Source organism: Diaporthe batatas, assembly GCF_019321695.1.
Source record: "Diaporthe batatas strain CRI 302-4 chromosome Unknown Contig00008, whole genome shotgun sequence".
NCBI classification, from domain to species: Eukaryota; Fungi; Ascomycota; class Sordariomycetes; order Diaporthales; family Diaporthaceae; genus Diaporthe; species Diaporthe batatas.
Window position 1 is genome coordinate 2,093,031 of NW_025408555.1, and position 21,525 is coordinate 2,114,555.

General features: G+C 51.6%; 7 protein-coding genes across 7 annotated transcripts; 3 read left to right on the forward strand and 4 right to left on the reverse strand.

Moving 5' to 3' along the window:
- Positions 1–810: 810 nt before the first annotated feature.
- On the forward strand, positions 811–4,293 carry KVR01_007578 (uncharacterized protein; the record flags this gene model as incomplete). The annotated part of the gene is made up of 7 exons (XM_044789800.1): positions 811–1,099; positions 1,173–1,742; positions 1,809–2,446; positions 2,539–2,649; positions 2,940–3,045; positions 3,219–3,770; positions 3,842–4,293. Exons 2-7 carry the CDS (start codon positions 1,550–1,552, stop codon positions 4,291–4,293), a joined length of 2,052 nt encoding a protein of 683 aa, XP_044643831.1. The 5' UTR covers positions 811–1,099; positions 1,173–1,549.
- Positions 4,294–5,906: 1,613 nt separating this feature from the next.
- KVR01_007656 (uncharacterized protein) lies at positions 5,907–9,459 on the forward strand. Its single transcript, XM_044789389.1, has 5 exons — positions 5,907–6,520; positions 6,608–7,552; positions 7,613–8,428; positions 8,491–9,009; positions 9,064–9,459. Exons 1-5 carry the CDS (start codon positions 6,488–6,490, stop codon positions 9,376–9,378), a joined length of 2,628 nt encoding a protein of 875 aa, XP_044643909.1. The 5' UTR covers positions 5,907–6,487; the 3' UTR covers positions 9,379–9,459.
- An 18-nt stretch (positions 9,460–9,477) lies between these two features.
- KVR01_007439 (uncharacterized protein) lies at positions 9,478–12,095 on the reverse strand. Its single transcript, XM_044782685.1, has one exon. It carries the CDS (start codon positions 12,021–12,023, stop codon positions 9,810–9,812), a length of 2,214 nt encoding a protein of 737 aa, XP_044643692.1. The 5' UTR covers positions 12,024–12,095; the 3' UTR covers positions 9,478–9,809.
- Positions 12,096–12,988: 893 nt separating this feature from the next.
- Positions 12,989–14,109, reverse strand: KVR01_007471 (uncharacterized protein; the record flags this gene model as incomplete). Its single annotated transcript, XM_044791906.1, has 2 exons — positions 12,989–13,692; positions 13,758–14,109. 2 exons carry the CDS (start codon positions 14,107–14,109, stop codon positions 12,989–12,991), a joined length of 1,056 nt encoding a protein of 351 aa, XP_044643724.1.
- Positions 14,110–16,184: 2,075 nt separating this feature from the next.
- KVR01_007345 (uncharacterized protein) lies at positions 16,185–17,299 on the reverse strand. Its single transcript, XM_044787874.1, has 2 exons — positions 16,850–17,299; positions 16,185–16,797 (listed from the first exon to the last, which is right to left on the reverse strand). Exons 1-2 carry the CDS (start codon positions 17,212–17,214, stop codon positions 16,242–16,244), a joined length of 921 nt encoding a protein of 306 aa, XP_044643598.1. The 5' UTR covers positions 17,215–17,299; the 3' UTR covers positions 16,185–16,241.
- Positions 17,300–18,182: 883 nt separating this feature from the next.
- KVR01_007102 (uncharacterized protein) lies at positions 18,183–19,389 on the reverse strand (the record flags this gene model as incomplete). The annotated part of the gene is made up of 2 exons (XM_044788294.1): positions 18,183–18,723; positions 18,794–19,389. 2 exons carry the CDS (start codon positions 19,387–19,389, stop codon positions 18,183–18,185), a joined length of 1,137 nt encoding a protein of 378 aa, XP_044643355.1.
- A 554-nt stretch (positions 19,390–19,943) lies between these two features.
- On the forward strand, positions 19,944–21,490 carry KVR01_007491 (uncharacterized protein; the record flags this gene model as incomplete). The annotated part of the gene is made up of 4 exons (XM_044783248.1): positions 19,944–20,117; positions 20,190–20,678; positions 20,745–21,066; positions 21,123–21,490. 4 exons carry the CDS (start codon positions 19,944–19,946, stop codon positions 21,488–21,490), a joined length of 1,353 nt encoding a protein of 450 aa, XP_044643744.1.
- Between the last annotated feature and the right edge of the window lie 35 nt (positions 21,491–21,525).

Genomic DNA, 21,525 nt, shown 5'->3' on the forward strand with positions numbered 1-21,525 from the left:
ATGTGATCTCTATCGACACTGGCGGTGCTTCCCTAGTAGTGGTTTCTCAGCGCGTTCATTTGAGCCCTCTCATACTATTCGGAGGTCAGCTTCAACAATTCGGTCATTCTAGAGACCGGGCCAGACCACTAACCTCTGTCAGTGCGCGAGGAAGTGTGCAGCGGTACCAACCACGCGACGGCGGCTGAATGGCGACAGGTTAGTCACGAGGGCTCCAACATTTTGGTACTCATGAGATCTATGCAGGTGTTCAATCACTGACCTCGACTCGAAAGCGGCCCCTGCCAAATATTTGGCTGAAAAAGGTCTCCAGCGCGTTCTGGACGAAATACGTCCCACGCAAAAGCATCACTTCCATGTTGGTCGTGGCTTGGATTCACCAAGCAAGGTTGACAGAACAAATGGTACACTTTGCTGTGATTAGAAGCCGCTGAACACAGACAGCAGCGAGGCTGTCATAAGATGAGCAGGATTCGGGGGGGGGGGCGTCATCACGGAAGTCGAAAAACAGCTTATGCCCAGCTATATACGACATGCCGAAATCTGTGTACGCAGATGTGTATCGATGAAATGAGCCCGAGGCAGACTCGAGGGGCTTTGTTGAAAGTGAGTCTCGGTGTCTCGTGCTGGATTGGTCGGGATGAACCGCCAGGAGGGGCTGAGACCTGCATGTTTGCATCTGTCCTCAGGCGTCCAGGGCGTCTCACCTGCATGAGTTAGGCTCAATTGTGGGGTTTGACGCAGCTGATCTACCCTGGTGTACAGTAGGCAGAATCTTCAAAGTGCACTTTTGAGGGGCACCTTTGCTGTGCACCGTAACACGTCAGAGCTCGGGTGGCGGCCTGCTGCGTGGAATAAGTGCCTATCCAGACCGAAAACCAGTCCACGGGTCCGCGGACCAACCTTGGAACCTCCATATCTCGTATTGCTCTGTTGCAGGTGGCAAATTTCTCATGGGACACAGCGACCTAGGTATGCCAGCGAGTTTGTAATGGACTGGGTAAAGGACTATGCGGTCGTGGGTGAGGGCGACGTGGATCGAGTGTTTCGCTTCGATCCTCAACTCACAACAGTGGTGCGGCTACTCAATTGCGACGAGGTGAGCTGACGCATCCAATTTCTGGGTCGGACCCTGGGATGAGCAGTGCGCGCTGACCCTGCGGGCGTGTCAGACACCCATCATTAGCTCGCTCGGAAAGGAAGACTGGAATACCTGGATGCACGATGTGAGTGACTGAAAGCCACAGAAATTATTATTCTTGCAGTGGGGGATGGAAAAGGTGGTTATATCAAGTCCACTTACGTTGCGTGTAGGAAATACCACCGCTTGACGGGGACCTTTCTGGCTTGATTCTAGTGTATGCTCTCCCAACCTAAGGTGGCCACAGGGTGCATTGTGGAAAACATGAATGAGTATTGAAACTTCTACAGCCTGGATCGGCGGCCGGAAAGTAATATTCAAAGCCTTCCCAGAGAAAGCAAAGTAGGCGCGGATGAATGGCTACGACATTTAGACCGGCAGATCCAAAGTGCTGGACCGGCTTCATCCATGATATCAGATGTCACTGGAAGTAATGATCTCAGAGAGCTATCATTTTCGAGAAATGTCTTTCTTGACCTCGCCAGAAAGATGTGTATTCACAATTCGATCCTACGAACCGTCAGCAGGGCAGACATGCCAGCATTCTTCAACGCTGAAGTAGAGATGGAACTCGGAATCGGAAACGAGACACCGGGCTATGGCAAGTCAACATGATCTCGAAAACGTGCTCTAAATTCTGGCTAACTGCGCATCTGCGCGCTTCCAGTATATAATTGCCGATCCTCAAACACGTGGCCTATGGACCTGGCCCTTGCTGCTACTCATTTCCCTAGCTGTAATCTGACCTTTGCCATGGTTTTCGGCTGCTCACTTTCCGTGGAGCGGACGATAATCAAGCGTCTGAAGGGTGCCATATTGGAGGCCAGCCACCCCCTACTCATGCCTGGTATATTCGTTGAGCTGGAGAGAACCCGGCATCTCGAAATAATCGAACAGTCGGTCGGCGCCATAGAGAAACGTATTACTACCTTGGCGTACACCTCTCAGCAGATGGAAGCAATGGCATCTTCACAAAGGGACAAAGACAACCACGAAAAGAGAGACCAGTGGCTGGATACAACATACCTGCGCAATAGTCTGACGAGCTGGAATGAGCAGCTTCGAACAATGGAAGCTCATTTAAACGAGCTTATTGATGGGCAGTTCCCACACCGCAATGGTGTTCATCCGTCAACGAGAGCCCGCCGAAAGGGGAAACAGGCAGAGGTGGACACGGACAGGTTACGAATGGAACGCATCAGCATCAAGATCAGGAACAGGGTTTCCGAAATAATCAAAGAGTACGACGACAAAATTAGAGACTGTACTATGAGGGTTGACGGCATGGCAATGGCAACGCAATGGGTGAGCTTCGCCAGTGGATCATCACCGGTTATGCACCGGATGAATGACAGTCTCAGAACTCAAGGACCATGCTGACCTAGGCCCGATATTAGGCACAAGGTGAAACCAACGTCGACATAGCACTTGCCACAAGCAAGGATTCTCGACACATGAGATCCATCGCACTGGTCACAATGATATTCCTTCCGGGTACATTTTTCGCGGTAAGCGGCCCGCCCACCGTGTTCCCGCTCGACCTCTGGGAAGACCAGGCTCTGACAGTAAATGTAGTCGTTCTTCTCGATGACTTTCTTCAACTGGTTTGATGGGGATGGAAAGGTGGAAGTATCTAGCTACTTGTGGATTTACGTGGTTGTGAGCACGGTGTTTACGATCTTTACGATTGGCATCTGGTGGTGTTTTGGAGTGTGGCGTCGGAACCCTTTGCGTAGGAAGGGCGGCGACATCGAAAAGGGGTTCCTGTTTGAATGAATCCGCAAAGTCATTGTGATAGCACCTCTACGAAGTAATGTGCAGCAATGGTGTGAAGAAGAACAAAATCCCAAGTCCTGCATGCCAATTATCACACAACTACCAAGGCCCACCAACATTCTGGTCCGGTGGGCCAGGCCCATTGGTTCCCACAACACCTGCTCATCGGTCTGTGTTGGTTCTATTTGGGTAAACGACTGAACAGGCAGCCTGATTCATAGTATTGAATTACCTAAGCAACAATGGCCCACAGTGGCCACGCACAATTTCTACATCAGGCTGCTTCTCATCACCTGTGCAGACTCTCGGCATGCGTGCCGCTCAATCTCACCTACACAACACGTTCTACGAGCATCGCCTGGACCCGTCATGGAGCAAGCCTTACCCGGTAGAATCACCTTGCATGTTGCCAGCATTGGCGATGATCCGTCTCACCTAGAATTTCGTGACACGTCCTTCTTCAAACCCGCCAACTCGACTCTGCCCTCGCCTGCCGACGTTTTGCAACACTACGAGAAAGGTCCCAAAAATGCCTATGGTATCGCAATCTTTCGGGAGCTTGGTCTTGTTGTCAAGTTCGGGCAACCCTGCGATTGTCATTTAGACAATGCTCTCACCATGCGGGCCCTGTGGCAAGCATTTCCTGACCGCGAAATTCCAGTTCCTGAGGTGTTTGGATGGGCTTCGGAGAACGACAAGAACTTTATCTATATGAGTCTAGTCCCAGGCAGAACTCTATATGAAGCATGGCCTAGTCTCTCGCCATCAGAGAAAGAGTCGATATGTAAGGAACTCGGTTCAATGCAAGGTTGCCTTCGGCGGCTGACACCTGAATCTGAAGAGGTTTTTATTGGTACGCCTGTTTCTCTTGCAGAATCTTGAATACAAATCTTTAAAAATTAAGCTGATAACTTCCTGCATTAGGATCCATTACCCGTGGTGAAGTTCGAGACCGCTTTGCCCGTGACGACAGGCTCAATGGGAGACCAGGTCCATTCGCCACCATTAAAGACTTCAACGACTGGGTCAAACTGGCGGCACTTCCACATCTGCCCGCCTCAGAAAGAGACCACGAGGACCCCTACCGAGAGTTTCTACCGGATATCGGCGATGTTCATTTCGCTCACGGGGATTTTCATCTGGGTAACATCATGGTTTCGAATGTTCCGGGCGAGGTTGCAATAATCACTGGCATTATTGACTGGGAAGAGGCAGGATGGTATCCATCATATTGGGAATATTGTAAGATGAAGTTGGTAATTGATGAGGAACATGAAGTCTTCACCGACGGATATATTGACAGTATCTTCCCACGGAGGTGCGATAATGAGATGATCGCCGTCGGGGGGTACTGGTCCTGCCGCGGATACCCGTAAGGATGTAACAACAGTTGTATGTATTTGTATTTTTTCGCGGTCACAGATGAATGGATATCGCTCGGGTTGACCTCCAAACTGAAGATATTGCGTACGACTGCTTGATATCTGTTCGGCAGTTTGGACAGCGACCTTCAGGCTTCTCGGCCAGATACCACTCAGGACCCAATGATACTGACAGTTCTGCACGGCTGACATAGCCAATGAATTACATGAAAAGGCCATGATTATGTCTGTGAAGGCCTATATGTAGGTCCAACGTCAAACTACTTAAAATAGACTTAACATGATGTGCTCAGAGGAGGTGTACAAGGATCGATTCGAGGAAAATGTCATGATTCATTCCATCATGAGAGAGTCAAGCCCGGCTCAACAGGTCAAGCGCTTTCCAATTCGAAATAACAAATCTATTCAACAAAAGAGAGTGCCCGATATGAAAAATGGTTTGAGCTAGAGCCAGGAACAACAAAAAACAATTTCGAGGGCAGGATCACTCTGTGGACCATATTTCCAAATGAAGTCGACCGAAAATGAGACCATTCATCTGCCTTCGTCGGATGGCAAGCTGCTGACCGACTTTATTCAACCTCTGGGCATGTTTCTCGCTATCAGAGACTGCTTGCTACTGCAGTTGACGCAGCGTTGATACAGGGTGTCCTGATCCAGGTTCCTACTGGAATGAATGACATAGACATTGCGACGAACCTGCTCGTGTTAAGAATTATCAGCGGGACATCTTGGCTTTCTGGGCAGCATTAACCTACAACTTACCTCAACCTTGAGGTTGGTGTCATCACCGAGAAGCCGCCGTAGTTCCATGGACAGTTTTCCGGGGCTGATATGCTTGGTGGGCAGCTTGGTACAGCTAAGTGACTCGTCCATGGAATCAGTGTCAGACATATGGTGGTTGTGCGGACGTTTGTCCTGTGTGGCAGGCTGGTGCGGCTTGATGAGAAGGTGTTTGAGTGTCAGAGCGAAGAGAGTGGGGTTTCAGGAGTATTGTCTGCTGGATGATTGGCGACTTGGGCAACGAAGTATTTCGATCGGATACGCTGGTGCGCAGGATCAGAACACATTTATAGGGATGTCTGCAAGGTCGACCAAAAGAGAGAACGCCCCATGGTACCCTGGCCTAAGTCCCAGGCAGATATGATTCAGAAGGGCACCGCCCTGTGCTACCAACTTTCATACAGCTGTGAATGAAAATCGCATGACTTGGGAAAGTGACCAGGTAGGACGAGCCCTGTTGGATCCGGACACCAGGTGCTGGACCGAATCCGCGGCATTCATTGACGCATTACAGTACCACGTATCTGACCAAGTGTAAAAAGAGATGGCGCTTGAACATGGGAGAGGGTGTAGTGGTGCGCGTACCGTCCTGGCCTTGAAGTTCAGGCAGATCTGGCCTGCATTATGGCTGTCACACCAGCCTACTTCGTATTCCGCCTCGACATGCACTCACTCTGCAGGTCGGGTGCATGGGCTGAACACGCCCCCACCTTCGCGTTGTGCCTTGGGACAACAGCCACCGAGAGCCTTCTCACTTTTCGGTGAAGAAGTGGGGTCCACTTCTTCAGTGCAACCTGAAAGAGGCTCAAAAAATCCCCTTTGAGCGAGAATGGTGTGATCAGCGATTTGGGGTCAGAAGAATGGGGGCGAAAGTGCTGAAATGACTGGTCTCTACACCCGGACCTGCGATCCTGCTCACGGCGGTTTGTAAGCAAGCGGCAGCAGCCTGCAGGCTCTGGCGTACTTTCGCTTACCATTTCTTCTCTTTTAATTTCTCTAAGGCAGAAACTGAATCCGAGCCTGGGCCAGGGAAACGGCTGCGGGTGCGGTTGAAAAACTGCTCTTGGGCTGCGCCCGTTTCTGTGTCCGACATTGTGCAATGCCGAGTGTAGCGGTCAGTAGCAGTAGCGGGTAAGTAGGATGGTCAGGACTTGATCCCAAGGATCGCCTCTGTTATTGCTTTATTCAGTCCCTGCATCTTGTCGAGGTAGAGTATCGCGCACAAGCGTGGTGCGTTGTTTTTACACACATTGATCCCTAGCGCCATCCCAACTGTTGATACATGATCACTTCTTAAACAGCCTTAAACAGTCGGCATCGCTCTTCTTTTTGCCTTCGGCATTTTTTGCCTGTAATGTGCAGGTAGCTCCGCGTGAATACGCCCGCCGCCACCGATTGATACGCGATGCATGTTCAGCCATCTATCACAGTGGACACAGTCAGTGGGACCCCTTGCGCCCCAACGTCTGCTTGACGGGCCTTGTGTATCCTGCAGATCTAGACACAGGCACTGACATAAAATTAGTCTGATTTAGAGCCCCCGAGGAGAAGCCGAGAGGAACCATGGAACCCCGTTGATGCCTCAGCCAACGGGCGACGTGTGGCACTGCCAGATACTTCAAGTTTGAGCCCGCCTCCACTTCAGGAGGCGACCAGCCAGGTTGGCGACTATGGTGACAACAAGTACTTAGGGCAGCCGAAGCTCTCACCTCGACAATCACTTTCACCAATCGGAAATGGTGCTCTCGACCAACTTGGGGCAAGCTTTTCTGCGCCCTCGGATGGGAGGGCCCAAGAAGATTGCGACGCTAGGTCCACTGCAGGCGAATCGATCTCCCTACAATCCAATGAGTTATCAGACCTCATTCGGCAGAAGGGTAAAGATGCTGTCAGTGCGGAGCGAAGGACTTTCTACCCTATCAGCGATCTGGAGGAAGTTGTGACAAGGACTACGGCACGACAAGAGCTCGGGAATCGTCCTGATGTGGAGGAAATACTGGACCATATCTTCGTTCCCAGAATCGTTTCCAACCACAAGACTCGGGCTTTCAAAATCTTCGTTATTCTGACCCTCATGGGAAAACCTGAAGCTATTCGGGACTTCATCGACGATGAGACATACGACCTGGATCTACCCATTGAAAGACCAGTCACCGACGGAACTTCGACGAACAGGGACCAGTACATACGGAATCCCCAAATAATGGGTCGTGGTCGCAGAGAGATTAACATATTCAAACGGTGGGCGGCCGCGGACACTGAGAGTTTTGTGGAAAAGCAACATGCTGTCTGTGTACCGATCTTCGACTTCGACACCCAGCCTGGGGCTCCAGTGTCGCACTACAACCTGCACGGACAGACGGTCCTTCCATACATTGAGAACGGCGAGAATGGTTCGCGCGGTGAGGGACGCTCGGACGTTTGGAAGGTCAAGATCCACCCCGCCCACATCATATGTCAGGAGGCTTGTGTGAGTGGAACACTTTGACTGCTTCTCTGCAGTGAATTTTGCTAATCATATTTACAATAGCCTGATATGTCACTTGCAGTCAAACAACTGAAGCACCGAGTCGGTAAACCATTCACCGAAGAGGCAGAAAAGTTCATCAAGGAAGCCAGGAATCTTAGACGGTTCGCCAGCCGCGACCACGATTTCATCATCAAGTTGCTGTGTACTTTTCAATGGCGAGGGCATTACTACTTCCTGTTTCCATGGGCAGATGGCAATCTCTACGACTTCTGGAGTCGTCACCCTACCCCACTTGCACATTTGAAGCAGCCTTCGACAGCCAGGTGGCTCTCTGAACAATGCCTCGGGCTGACTAGAGCTCTAAGAGACATCCACCGCGGCGATTCTCACTCGACTCTTCACTTGGCTCCTCATCAGAAGAATCACGGCAAACATGGAGACATCAAGCCGGAGAATATACTATACTTCAAGACTGGTAGCAGCGATGGTACTGCGGCCAATGAAGCATGCCGCGTTCAGCTCAAAATATCGGACCTCGGCGAAGCGGAGTTCCACTCCACAACTTCTATGGAAGTCGATGCGATGGGTGTCCTGCATACGCCATCATACAGTGCACCAGAGCTGAGGGTGAAGAAGGTCTCAATGCCGAACTACGATATATTCTCCCTGGCTTGTGTCTTGCTGGAATTTGTCACCTGGTATGTACATGGGTTTGATGGGGTCAAGAGCTTCCACGAGAAACGATTGAAAGAGCAAGAGGAGCCGGTGTACAATTTCCGTGGCGACTTTAAGGTAGACAGCTTCTTCAAGCATGTCACCGTGCGAATGGATGAGAGCCGCAACATTGGAGCTATGCATAAGAGCAGTGTTATCCAAGTAAGTGCTCACAAGGCTCAATTTTCCTTTCTCATATTGGGTCACTGACACGGGCACAAAAGGAGATAGATGAGCTGCTCCAGCACCATGACTGCTCGGATTATATCTCAGACCTGCTGGTATTCATCAAAGGCAACCTGTTGCGGATGAATCCGCAGAACCGAGCCAACTGCGACACAATCTACAAGAAGTTTGAGGAGCTGGACAGACAATGCAGAGCAGACGACGACTATTGTGTTGAAAGGCTCAAGCAGGCTCCCGCCCGCGCACAGACAGACATGTCGCTGGTTACCGAGATCGACATCTCGAAGCATATAATCAAAATCATGACAGATTCGAGAGACGGAGAGAGTGGCCAGGTGCAAATCAAAGTGGAAAGAAGATCCAGTCATCCCCAACACCCTATAGGAGGCCCTCCACCAGCATCATCTCTCCCAGTCGGCCAGTCAGGAATGTCACAGGTACATCTCTTGTGTCAACCTTCTTCCAGTGAGAAGGGCCAAATGGGGCAAGACGTCAACGAGCCACAAGAACGTGCAGCCAGTGAGCGCAAAGCACCACGGCCTGAAGACCCCTTACCCGTAAGTAGACCATCACGCATTTTGAGAAATACTTGGAATTCTAATGACAAGAAGATCATGCCCGCTGAACAAGATATTCAGTCGCCTATCAACCAAGATCTTCCGTCGAAGACTTTAAATACGGCACCGGGTTATGGCGACCTGCTTGGTGTTCCTGGTGGAAAGACGGGACAGTCACCGTCATCTGGGAGTTGTAAACCCGGGGACAACTCAAGGAATAGCGAGCAGGGGGGTGGAAGCAGTACGTGGAGTGTAAAGAGGTCTCCCGGGAGGTCACCATCTGAAGAAGATCGCGTTAGTCGGGGTCCTCGTAGCGTGAGAGCAAAGGCGTTAAGGTTTTTCCGTTGGGCTTTCTCCTGCTTTAAATGATACCAGACTCAGTATACTGGGCAGTTTACGAATTCAATACCCAATGATACCCTAATTTTGACAGCCTAAATCCTCAAGTCATACAATATCTCTGCAAGCTTTCGCCGTGGAGCAATCGACCACCTTGGCAACCTTGCCCTTTCCTTATTGGACATGCTTCAATGTTGCTCTCCAGGGCTTTCATTGTGAGTCTCCATGTATTTCAATAGTATCATGTATCGATACAACATTGATTTTGACTTACTACCACCAATTGAACAAAATCTCAACACCTGGGCAAGCATCCAAATGGGCATTAGATGACAGATGACGTGAGAGTCCCCCCATGAGGAGTTCGTTAACTATGGTGGGCCACTATCATCTCTCCATGATTGCATGAAGTAGAAGTAAAATATCAGAGTCTAAGTCTTCCGTATATATAATGACGTCTTTCATACGATAGTGACCACAGCCTCTTCGCCAGAGTCATACCAACTTTTAGGCAGGTTGAAAATCGCACCAACCCGTTCCATACATCCAGCCGCGCGCGGAGATGTCCCTAACACAAGCCCGACATACTGTCTGCCAATATGACCGACGAAAGGGCAACAGGCAAGGAAAAACACAGCCGCATCCACGGTGTCCTTGTCGGTATCCAAGCCATAAGGACCATCCCGAGCCCTCCGAGCGTTGACGCCATATGGGCCCGCCACAGCCTCGCGCGACAGAGGGCCATCAGTCCGATAATGCTGCATCTTGCTCGTCGTCCCATCATCCAGTATGTAATAAGCATCATGTCGCATCCTATAGTCAAACTTCAGCCGGCACCGCCTCAACCGCCCCTGGAGCTTGATCACGCCCCCCGATACCTTGCCGTATGGATTTGCGCCCTCGACCGTGGCCCTCGCCTCCAGGACCCGCGCAACGGGCTGCGGGTGCTTGAGCGGCGACCATACCACGCCCCACTTCATCGAGGCCCACGACCACGTCGGCGGGCCCCCGGCCGCGTCGTCGTAGGCCAGTGACTCGCTTTCCTGGCCGGACAGCACCATCCACGGCATCACCTGCCACATCAGGTCGAGAAGCAGGGTATCCGCCCACAGACCGGCGAGGTACCGACCACCGCCGTGCGCCTGCGGCATCGTCACTGCCGCGCCGCCAATGGCTGGTAGCTTGTCCCCGCCGAAGGTGAGCTGGCGCGAGGTGAACGACTTGACGAGCATGCGCCACTCGTCCGCTGGGTCGGAGCGGCCCAGCGTCCCTGGGGCTGTGGACGGGTATGGTGGGAGCTGGTCCTCGCCGCGGCGGTGGGTCTTGCACTCGAAGATCAGGGAGCCTGGGGTGAAGTGCAGGTTTCGGGTCGCAAGGTAGGCTTCTTGGAAACACCACCCACGGTTGTATAGCGGGCCGACGCGCTTGAGGGTTCCCCAGGATGAGGTGAAGGGGGGCTCGAGGAGGCCTTGGTCGAGCGGTGCGGCTAGGACGGCTCGCTTCCGGGCTCGAACGGGGATGTTGTACCCTGGGGCGACGGCGAAGTTGAATGACTTGGTCAGCCACTCGTCTTCTCTGGGCCCGAGAAATGGCGTCTCTGGGTTGGGCGATGAGGAACCCGTGACGACGACGAATGCTTTGCTATAGACGTCTGCCATCCTGGCTGCCTCCTGTTCCCAGTCTGTAGTGTCATCTTGGATGATGCAGAGCGAGTCGATCCACACATACGGAAGCTGCAGTTGCTGCGTCACGGTGATGGCGTCCTTGAAGGTGTTTGGGAGGTCGGCAAGGTTGATGTGCTGCTTGAACTCTGGCAGCCGTGCCTTGATCAGGGACAATGGCTTACTCCCGCCCCAGCAGTGGCTCAAAGCAACGTAGGGAGGCTGCTCCTGCCATGTCGTCGTCTCGCAGAGCCTGATGGCCGCGTTGCCCCCGCCGACGTACAAGAGGCGCGTGGGCACGAACGATTTAGACGAGTTTCTGCACGCCCCGTGGTGTGTATAACACTCCAGCACGCTTTCTTTGATGAACTTCAAGCAAGCCTCGGACCGTGTGTCTGTTTGTCTTACATTTGCCGCGCCCAGGGCGGGCAGACCGGGTATCGAAGGCGGCAGGGCTGATGGGAATGCGCTGGGAATGGCACCCGCGTCGAGGTAGATTTCGATGTCCGAGCGAGCGTCTTTCCAATACTTGTCGTGTATGAATCCCGTCGTCGTCACGATCAGCGGCGCGCCTTGTCTGATCATCAGACCAAATGAGACCGGCATTGCATTCTTGGTCTCCGTGACCCAGCTCATCCACTCGTCGATGTAGAACGCGTCGAAGATCTCGCACAGAAGTCGGCAGTACTTGCAATCCATGAACTGGATGCCTGTTGCCTTATTGATCTCACGGCTTTTCAAAAGCTCTTTGCTCGACAGTTCCTCCAGCGAAAGAGCAAGCACACTCCCGGCCTGGGCATTTTGACCGGGCCTCGTATTTCGCTGGGCCCCGGATGGTGTCCAAATGAAGGTATTCTCGTGGCCCTCAGGCTGCAGGTTATTGCAAAGTAGACATACTCCATTCTTGCCGCTGTTGTACTGTCGTTTGGCATATCGGCCTAGCCAGACCGCGGTGTCGGCTGCCACACCTGCCCCCTTGGCCAGATCAACGAGGGTATCGAGGAACTTTGGCATCACTGCAAACCATCAGAAAAGTTGTTTCGACATTTGAATCGCCAAGTGAATAATAATGTGGGCAAGGGACTGGGGGTGGCTTTTACAACTCTGTTGACCGTCGTCGGACTCGGCGTATTAATGGTACGAGAATGCCAAGCCTCAGCCGCACTGCAAGATTCCAGATCCAGACAAGTCGTGTTCTATCGCCCAGCTGGAGGACGCGCCTTGGCTGGTTTGGGCATTAGGGAGCAGGGTATGGCGCGATTGCCTGATCGAAGCTGACGAGTGGTCACGCAAGGCTTGCAGATTCGAGCTTTCTAGGCCCAATAGCTAGCACAGCAGGGAGCCATGTCTAAGAGACAATGGTGGCACGGGAAATACGTATCGTAGTACAGCCTAGACCACTCTTCACTAGTAGCAAATTACCAGACAGATTGGATTCATCTACTTTCAGATTTCATTTGCCACCACGGCGGCGAATAATAGCATTGTAGCCAGTCCTGAGGGTCGGAGGGGGGCGCGCTCGTGAGACCTTACCGCTAAACTACTGTTGTCTCGGGAAGCCAGGTCTCATCAGCAACAGGTTGCGTTTCAGCCGCATGGCATGACTACGGCGTCCCTATCTGCGAAAGACTTCAATATGCCATTTCAAGACCACCTAGGTATCCTGGGGTAGACTATGATACCTAGGGTAGTCTATATAGCAAGGCAGAGTATATAGTATCTTATGTTTTCATAATACAAGATTTACTACTAGGATAAACAATAATGAATACTATGAAAATCTTAAAATCTTATAATACAAAGGTGATTACAATATAGTGAGTAATCCGCTTGAGTTTGTTAAATTGACTATCTATAACAGAAGTTTGAGACGCCCAAATAATAGATGAACTATTCGCTATGAACGCACGGAAACACGTTACTCTGGCACGAGTGGCGCAGAAGAGAGAGGACATCCTCAACACCCGTCACGGATTCGATCAACATCGGACCCTCAAACAGCTGTGTTTCCCGTGATCCGTATGAACTCTCTGGACGTGTTTCCAGACCTTGTCTGCCGTCCCGTCCTTCTCCAGACCTTCTAGAACTCTCTGAACCCTCTCGCTAGTTCCCTCGGCCTCGCAGTCCACAGAGTACACGCCACCACTAGGTGATCCAGATGCCCCGACGGCAGTGCGAACACCCTTTCCGAGAGGAAGGATCTCCCCGCTGTCATCAGAGGTGCTCATTCCGTCGTCGCAAAGGTCGCGGGGCGGGAAACGGGCGCTGGTGGCGAGGTAAAGGTGGCGCTCGCCAGCCTTGTCAATGGGAATTTTGAGCATAGCCATCACGGGCGCCCAGACGACTTTCGAGATGGCAGGGATGATCCCAGGGAGCTCTCGTGACATGCCGGTGTTGACAAAACCGGGGTGTTCATGTACAAAAGAAACACTCGGGGCCTGTCTTGCGATGGCCAGGAGCGTCAACGTGATCATGGATGTGGCGTGGGGCCTGAATGACAAGAGGCCCACATTGTTGGCCTGCCAATCCGTCGTGATAATGTCACCCTCTTTGCTATCGGCAGCCACGGTGACGACACGGCGCAAGGATTGTGCTTGCTTCAGTTGAGGCAGGAGGTTGACGATGAACCGCGTGCGAGCATAGTACATGAGAGCCATAGGATAATGAAGACCTTCATCGATTTCTAGTATTACAGAGCGATGAGACACTTGTACTTAGATGAAGGAAAGGATTTGAGTTTAAGCATACGTGTCTTCGTGATCAGTGATCCACAAGTGAGGAACAGCAGGTTGATGGCGGGCTCCCGGGCCCGTAGTTGACGGCAGGCGTGGTCAACATTCTTAAGAAGACTGACGTCGGCTTGGACAAAGTGGTATTCGCCACTGGGATTGAGACTTTCGACTTCTGCTTGGATGCGCTTCCCTTCATGTTCCCTGCGACCAAGGACGAAGATTTGTGGCTGTTTTGCCTGTTTGGCAAATTGTTTGACTGTGGTCTCGCCGATTCCGCTTGTTGCACCCACGAAGACAGCGACGAGCCCTGCAGAGAGGCTGGTGGCGACCAAGGAGTTGGAAGCACGCATCAACTCGAGTGAAACCATTCTGGGTAGATTGTTGGTCTGACGACGCGTTTCCCCGATGGCAGTTTTGGGAGGATTTGGGGTGCCTGGTCAAGAGTGGAGTGGGGATATTACAGTTGAACAGAGAGGCCAGGAAAAGGAGCAGCTATCAATCAGTAAATCAACCAAAAGCATGTCAGCAAGACCATATGCATCGGCCCGCTCACAAACTGACTGAGTACTTGACTGGCTGGGCTTTCTTGCGACTGTACCTTGTACTTAAGACAACGATGCTTACCAACGAGCCGAAAAGGCCAACAGGAAGCCAACAACGAGCCAACAGCAAGCCACTAGAACAACCCGGATGTGTACGCACTTGTGAAACTGGAGCAGGAAACGAAGACGCAATATACCCAACTCAAAAAGTACACCTTCAAAGCAAAGTCCGAGGTTTGAGGTTCACGTGCATAAGCAATGACCCCCTTGCGTTACCTGTAGATAAACGATTGCAGGCGTATATGGCCTGCACACCTTATGCCAAAATAATGGACTGAACTATTCTGCTCGAGTACTAATTTCTACAATCCATTTTGTCTTCTGACACGGATAATTTTCCCGCCGTAAGTTAGCTCTTGCGAGTGGAATTGAGATAGTAACCCAACCGTAACAGAACCGAATCCCTGCACTTTGAGGGAATACGTCCTGCTATCTCGAGTTCCAAGGTTAACTACCTACCTTGCAGATCAACCTGTAACGACCTAGGTACAAATGTGAATGGATTGTACGTAAAACACTAGCTTTGGCTACCTGACTAACCTTATATACCTTCATTTCCTGGGAGTATAAAATGGCCAAGGGGAGTGCTCTTGGCAGCGACCATTGATCCCAGAATAGAAATCGAAGGGCTCTGCATCATGTCGAAAATGAATATCTCCGCGCCATCCTCAAGTGCCAACAGATTGCGAATCTCAACAACCAATGTGGACGGTAGCTTAGCATGAGACTGATTGCGCCGCGGTGCTGAGTTTAAAACTTATATATGGAAGCAATTGACTAGAGTTTTATCAAGTACAAATATGTGATGATAAAATTGCTAGCTACTAGTTGTAGGCTATACACGTCTTTTGGTGGCGGTTACGGCCAGTTCCTTGTGCTGGGTGAGCGGCCGAAACGAGCTGGGCGGACTGACTTCTTACTGGAAGCGCAATAAAGTTTTCTGTTGTGTGATGGGACACCAAGCATACTAGCAACCTCTTTTCGCTAGTAATAGGGCAGAGCAAGATATCTGAGGAGATTAATCCAGAGATGTCCAATGGAGCCTCCAATGTGATCAAGTTCAAAAACATTCAATTGGGTCAAATTGATGACATCGATTCGCTCGGTAATTCGATGCACCAATAATTCACTGCGGTTTCCGTCATGTGCTTACCCAACCCCAGCTTCTTAGGCTCTGGGTTGACGCTTTTCTCCTTGGAGAACCGATATTTTCTAGGATCCGCATTATCCGACTTCGGCTTATTCACCGAGCAACATGATCGATGTGCCTCTTATTGCATGCACGCCTTGGCGTTTCAAGGTTGTTTGCCAACGGATGTACGACACTGATTCTAAAAGGTGTTCAACAACCGACACAGAATGCGAAAACGAACGTGGCTCGCGCCTTGATCAGAATGCGTTTCAACTGCGCATTCTCAACCCATGCTCGTCATGTCCTCGTTGGCGATCCTGAGAAAGCCGAAGACTGACTTGTGGAGATCGAGCCCGGCTGTCGCCCTGTTCACCGGGGCTGCACCACCCACAGATACCGTCAAGCCGTCTGCTATGGAGGGAGTATCCTGTCCCACTCCGCAAAAGCCGTGTCCAACGGCGTCACGGACGAATAAAGTCACCCTCCACTTCACCAGGTTGCGCTCTCGTAATCTCTATTGATCACGAGGCTTGAAGCCTGCCCGTCTCGGCCAAACACACGAAGACTAGTAATAAAGTAGTAACATAATAGAGATTAACATGATTTGAAATTTTCTCTGTTAAAACATATGTGGTATAGAAAAAGCCTTGATTAGGACCTTAACTTGATAACACTCATATATAAACTATGGATAGAAAGTCAAAGTCATGTGGTTACCTAGTATATAAATAGTATATTTTAATTACATTAAAGGATCTTGTTCCTGTCAGTAATGATCAGGAAGCTCGCTTGGTTGAGCTTTATACCTATTCTCAACTGCCATGCCATGGCCACCATGTAGCTCTGTTCTTATGTGCCCGGAAGGCAGCGCGTATGTTTCTTGCATCGGTGGATCTGCCTGCATGTGCTGCTCCATAGAAGCTCGGGTCGGTCGTTGGACTTTTCTTGACCGGCGCATCATGAAAACCCCGGCAGCCAAGGCCATGAGGCCAGCGACCCCCATACCCACACCGACGCCGATGCCAATCATGTTACTATTGTACAGTGCTCCGTTATGTGAAGAACACGATGATGTGCCGGACGCTGTAGATGATGAAGGCGTAGATGCCGTAGATGATGAAGGCGTGCCCGTCTCCTCGGCGAAAATCCAGCCATTGATTTGGACGGCCAACACCCTGGCGGACGAGTTAAACGTCGTTGTGGTGGGACTCCATTCCTTGTTACTATTTCTGGTTTGGAACGTTATGACGACCCCCGGGTCGACCCGGCTGAAGCATTCTCCAATAGTTCCGGCTTGCCTCCACGAAGAAAACGTGAATTCTCTGAAACAGATATCAGCACGGCAGCATATTATGAAGAGAGATTCTGACATACGATGGACAACAAGCAACTCTTGTGCGAGAGGCGTCTTCTGAGATGGTAGCGGCCGTTGTGAAGGGATCAGGACAAGTAAGCGGCCCGATAGACACAACCGTCTCAGAATTTGAACCCAGCCAGTTTTGATCCCACCACGTGGTAACGGCCTCAGGCACACAGCGAAGGTTCGGGTCGACACTGATACCGTAACCAGGGTCCCAGGCAACCGGTGTTCCTTCAGGCCTCCAGCGCCAGAACGCCGAAGTACAGTCCGTTGCATACATACTGTACGGGGTTATGAGTGGAATCCAGGACGTCAAAGTCCCTGTGCTGAATTCGGGCGGTCTGTAGGCCATCGCGTCGAGCACCGTTGACTCCGCCATGTTTTGAAAAGATGGGACCGAGCAACAATGGCTCAGTGCAGGAGGAAACAGAGGACACAACCGTCTGTCCGAGAGACACGCTCACGGGGGAAGACGGCATTAAAAAGGGAGAAATCTTTGCCTAGGCACATCGCATTTCGAAGATGAAGCCAAGCATCTGGGCCGTCTTTGCAGGTGTATGACAAGCGCTGATCCCAAGTGGTACAAGCGCTTGACGAATCAAAATGTGCTTTTCTCTTTCGACGCGGCAACTTCTTTCCGAAGGGATTACGAATATGCAGTGAGACTCAGCCACGAGATTGAATTCCGACACATCTGGATGAACTTGCATAAATCCCTGTCGAATCCATCGGGGGCCTGACGGGGCCGAAATTGTCGGAGGCCCCCTCGCCCCTTGAGGACGCAGCATGCAAATCGAGGCTCAACCGGTGTTTCTGATGTAACGCCTTCAGATCTGCAACACGTGATACAAATCCCTTCTAGGTTCCTGGAAATCTCTGGATCCGTGGGGGCCAAACGGAGCAGGAAAAAGAAAATGAAGAGTCCAAACCCCCGCGCGCCCACCCCCCCTCAATATTTGATACAGCGTACAACTAAATGCTCGGCCACTGTTTCTAGTGGTTTATTTGTACGAGAAGCAAATATTGCATAGTAGCCAGTTATCCTCGGACCAAATAAGACTATGGCCCAGTAGCTAGGACAAGTCGGTATACATGTTGCGTGATGCGAAGGCGAGCATTGCGGCGCTCCGGCTTTCACGTGTTCATTTTCCGCGTGGCGATCATACTGAACGAGAGTTACCGGCGAAATGAGAGCACCTCAAGTGGCTCAAACATGAGAAATCTCTTGATAACTTAGTTCAGGGCAATAAGAATGACCCCCCCGAAAAGAAGAAATTGGTAATCAACCATGCACTTCGCTATGTCGCATCGAATCTCTAAGAGGAGAAGAATAAAAATGTGGAGGATTTATCCAAACGCAGGTATGTGATCCTGAACATAGACATTCCTGACCCCTTTCTTACTAACACCTCCCGGCTCTCCCAGATGATGCTCTTCCGAGGACACAACAGAGACCTGCGTCCCTCCAGCGTCCAGCCCACGCTGTGTCCTTCTCGATGCCATGGTAATAGCAATATCAAACGCGTTCTGCGTGCTGATGGGACTCGCGATATTCTTTCCCACAATATCAAATGCCGTGCCGTGCGCGGGCGTGGCGATCACCACCGGCAGCCCACCTTGGACGGTGACGCCGCCGTCAAAGCCGAGCAGCTTCATTGCTATCTGTCCCTGGTCGTGATACATGGTCACGATGCCGTCATAATTGTCTCGCTTCAGAAAGATAGTATCGCAGGGGAACGGCCCGTCAACTACGATCCCTTGCTCTTTGGCGGCTTCCACTGCCGGTTTTATGTGGTCAATCTCTTGGCGACCGAAGTTGCCGCACTCGCCGTTGTGTGGGTTGAGTGCGCAGACTGCGAGGCGGGGAGTCTCGATGCCGGATTCCCATCTTCAAGGGGAAAGTCAGCCAAGACACAGATATTGTTTTGGCTGTGTTCCGTTGCGACAGGAAGACTCACCGCAGTCTGTGGAGTAGCTCTATGGCTTTCGAAGTCGACTCCCGGGTGACCAGACCAGCTACCTTTTCGATCCCCACATGGCTGGTGACGCGAGCTGTCCAGAGATCTCCACAGATATTGATTTCCCTGGTGGTTCCAGTGAACGACAGTTGTTTTGCGAACCAGCGGAGCTCATCCTCCTCGTGCATACCGGCTGCCTTGAGTGAAGCCTTGTTCAAAGGAGCGAACACGATGGCGTCGACTTTTCCATTCTGAGCCAGCTCCACGGCACGTCTGAGTTGGTGTATTGTTCTTTGGCCGGCTGCCTTGCTAGCGTGCTGCGAGGGTATGGTGCCGAAGGATGATGCGCTGTTGTCGTCTAGGAGCTGTACCCCATGCGGACCTGCCGTGGGAGATATTGGTACCTTGACGCCCCCGGCAGCCTGTACAGCGGCGTCGAGTTCGGCCTGGTCGGCGAGAAGAAAAATGTCGGCATTTTGTGTGTTCTTGGGATTGCTTAGAAGTTTGGCGACAACTTCTGGCCCTATTCCTGCTGGGTCACCTAAGGTTACTGCTATACGGGGTCTCCTGCTTTGTGTGCGAGAAGTGTCGGCCATTTTCTAGACGTTGTCAAAGTTTATTGCTTTGTGAGGGAGAGCGCCAATGAAACTGTCTGTGCATAATCCAACGTTGTTCCAGAAGGACACTTCACTAGCAAAGGCTTCTTATTTCTCGGTTCTGTCCAGTCTGCTCCGCATTGGCCTCGGCCCGTGATCGAATGCTCTGGACATTCCCCGGCTTTTGAGGACTGGTCCCGGTGTTTTGCCGACGTGCCCCGACCTGTGCGACGTCGTTGAATTGCCGCCGTGAGACGATGCCAATCGGAATGCTTCCTCGCCTGCCTGCTAGGTTCCCCACCTGTGCATGGAGAATCCTGGAGAGCATCGGTGGAGAAGTAAGCCGCGATATGGCGACGAAAAGGTGCAGCGAATTGGCGTCGGACGATCACCGAGTAGGCGAGAGCTTAAATCAGTCTTGGTGGCGTTTGGTACCAACACCAAATTTTGAGTATTAGTAGCTCATCACCACGACGAGCCTCTGATGAGCAAGGCTTCGTTTAAGACGCCCACATGACGCGATAGAGCATTGTGGCCTAGGTCTAGTCACAATTATGGCGACATCAACGCAATTTTCCATCCAGAAGGACAACACGGAAACAATTGAGTGGGCTGATAACACCAAGCAGCAGCTGGATCAGCAGGAGGCACAACGACTCGGGTTAGAGTTTGATCCAAAGTCGCCAGAGAACAAGAAGCTAGTCCGTAAGCTCGACTGGCGGCTGGTGGTGAGTCTACATGGACGTGCTCACGCGTGGTCCAAACACCAGGGCTAACCTCGAGACCGTTGCTGTGCCTAGCCTAGCTGTTGGGCCCTCTACCTACTGTCCAATGTCGACCGCGCCAACATAGGGAACGCCAAGACGGGCGGGCTCGAGGATGACTTTAAGCTGACCTCGACGCAATACTCCATCATCGTGCTGGTCTTCTTCACATCTTATATCGTCTGCGAGGTGCCCTCGAACATGATCCTGGGCCGAGTGCGGCCCAGTATCTACCTTCCAACCCTCGCCATACTATGGGGCATAGCGGCAGCCTGTCAAGGGGCATGTCAGAACTGGCACCAGATTGTCTGCCTGAGGTTTCTGATCGGCTTCTTTGAGTCCGGCTTCGCTCCTGGGTGCGCATTCTATCTTTCCTCTTGGTATAGGAAGTATGAGCTTGCATCACGTTACGCCTGGCTGTATACCTCTGTTGCCGTTGCTGGTGCGGTCTCCGGATTGCTGGCCGGTGTGATCACGGAGTTTATGGACGGTGCTGGAGGTATAGCAGGTTGGAGATGGCTGTTTGTGAGTTATTATATAGTTTTTGAAAGTTTGGTAGGTTCATGATGGCTAACCTGAACCGTCCAACAGATAATCGAGGGCGTTGCTTCATGTGTCCTCGGCGTGATTGTAATGTTCGTCATGCCGGACTACCCAACTTCGATAAATAGCAAGTTCCTCACCCAGGAAGAGCGCATCTTGGCTTGCAATCGCCTCGCCATTGATGGCATGGGTCTTGCCCAAGGCGCACAGCAGAGAGTTGGCGAGTGGACTGCGTTGAAGATGACTGTCAAGGACTGGCGAACATGGTGTCTCTGCTTCCTGTTTGTGATGGGAACTGGCAGCCAGACCATCCAGTACTTCATCCCTTCGTTGGTGGAGACGTTTGGCTGGAAAGGCCACTATGCTCAATGTGCGCGCCACCCACATTCCAAATGATCGGAATTTCACTCACTGATAACGTGCCAGATATGACCATCCCCGGATACGCCTTTGCCGTGGTCTGTATCCTGGTTGGGTGTTTCACGGCGGACTACCTCCAGATGATATGGCCAGTGCTCACCGTCATGTCGGGCTCAGGTTTTGTTTTCTTCGTCGCCACCACGGCATCCACCGATGGGATGGTCCGATATGTGCTGGGGATATTTGCATTTGGCACTATCTACGGCTGTTCTCCACTGACTAAGACGTGGATTTCCCACGTGCTTTCTCATCCGTCCGAGAAGCGGGCGGTTGCGATTGCCCTGATCAATGCCCTCGGTAATGGTTCGTCCATCTACGGATCGTTCTTGTGGCCAGACAAGGACTCGCCCAGGTTCACCCCTGGCTTTGCGTAAGTAACTTTAATTGAATCACAGGCGGGAAGCTTGCA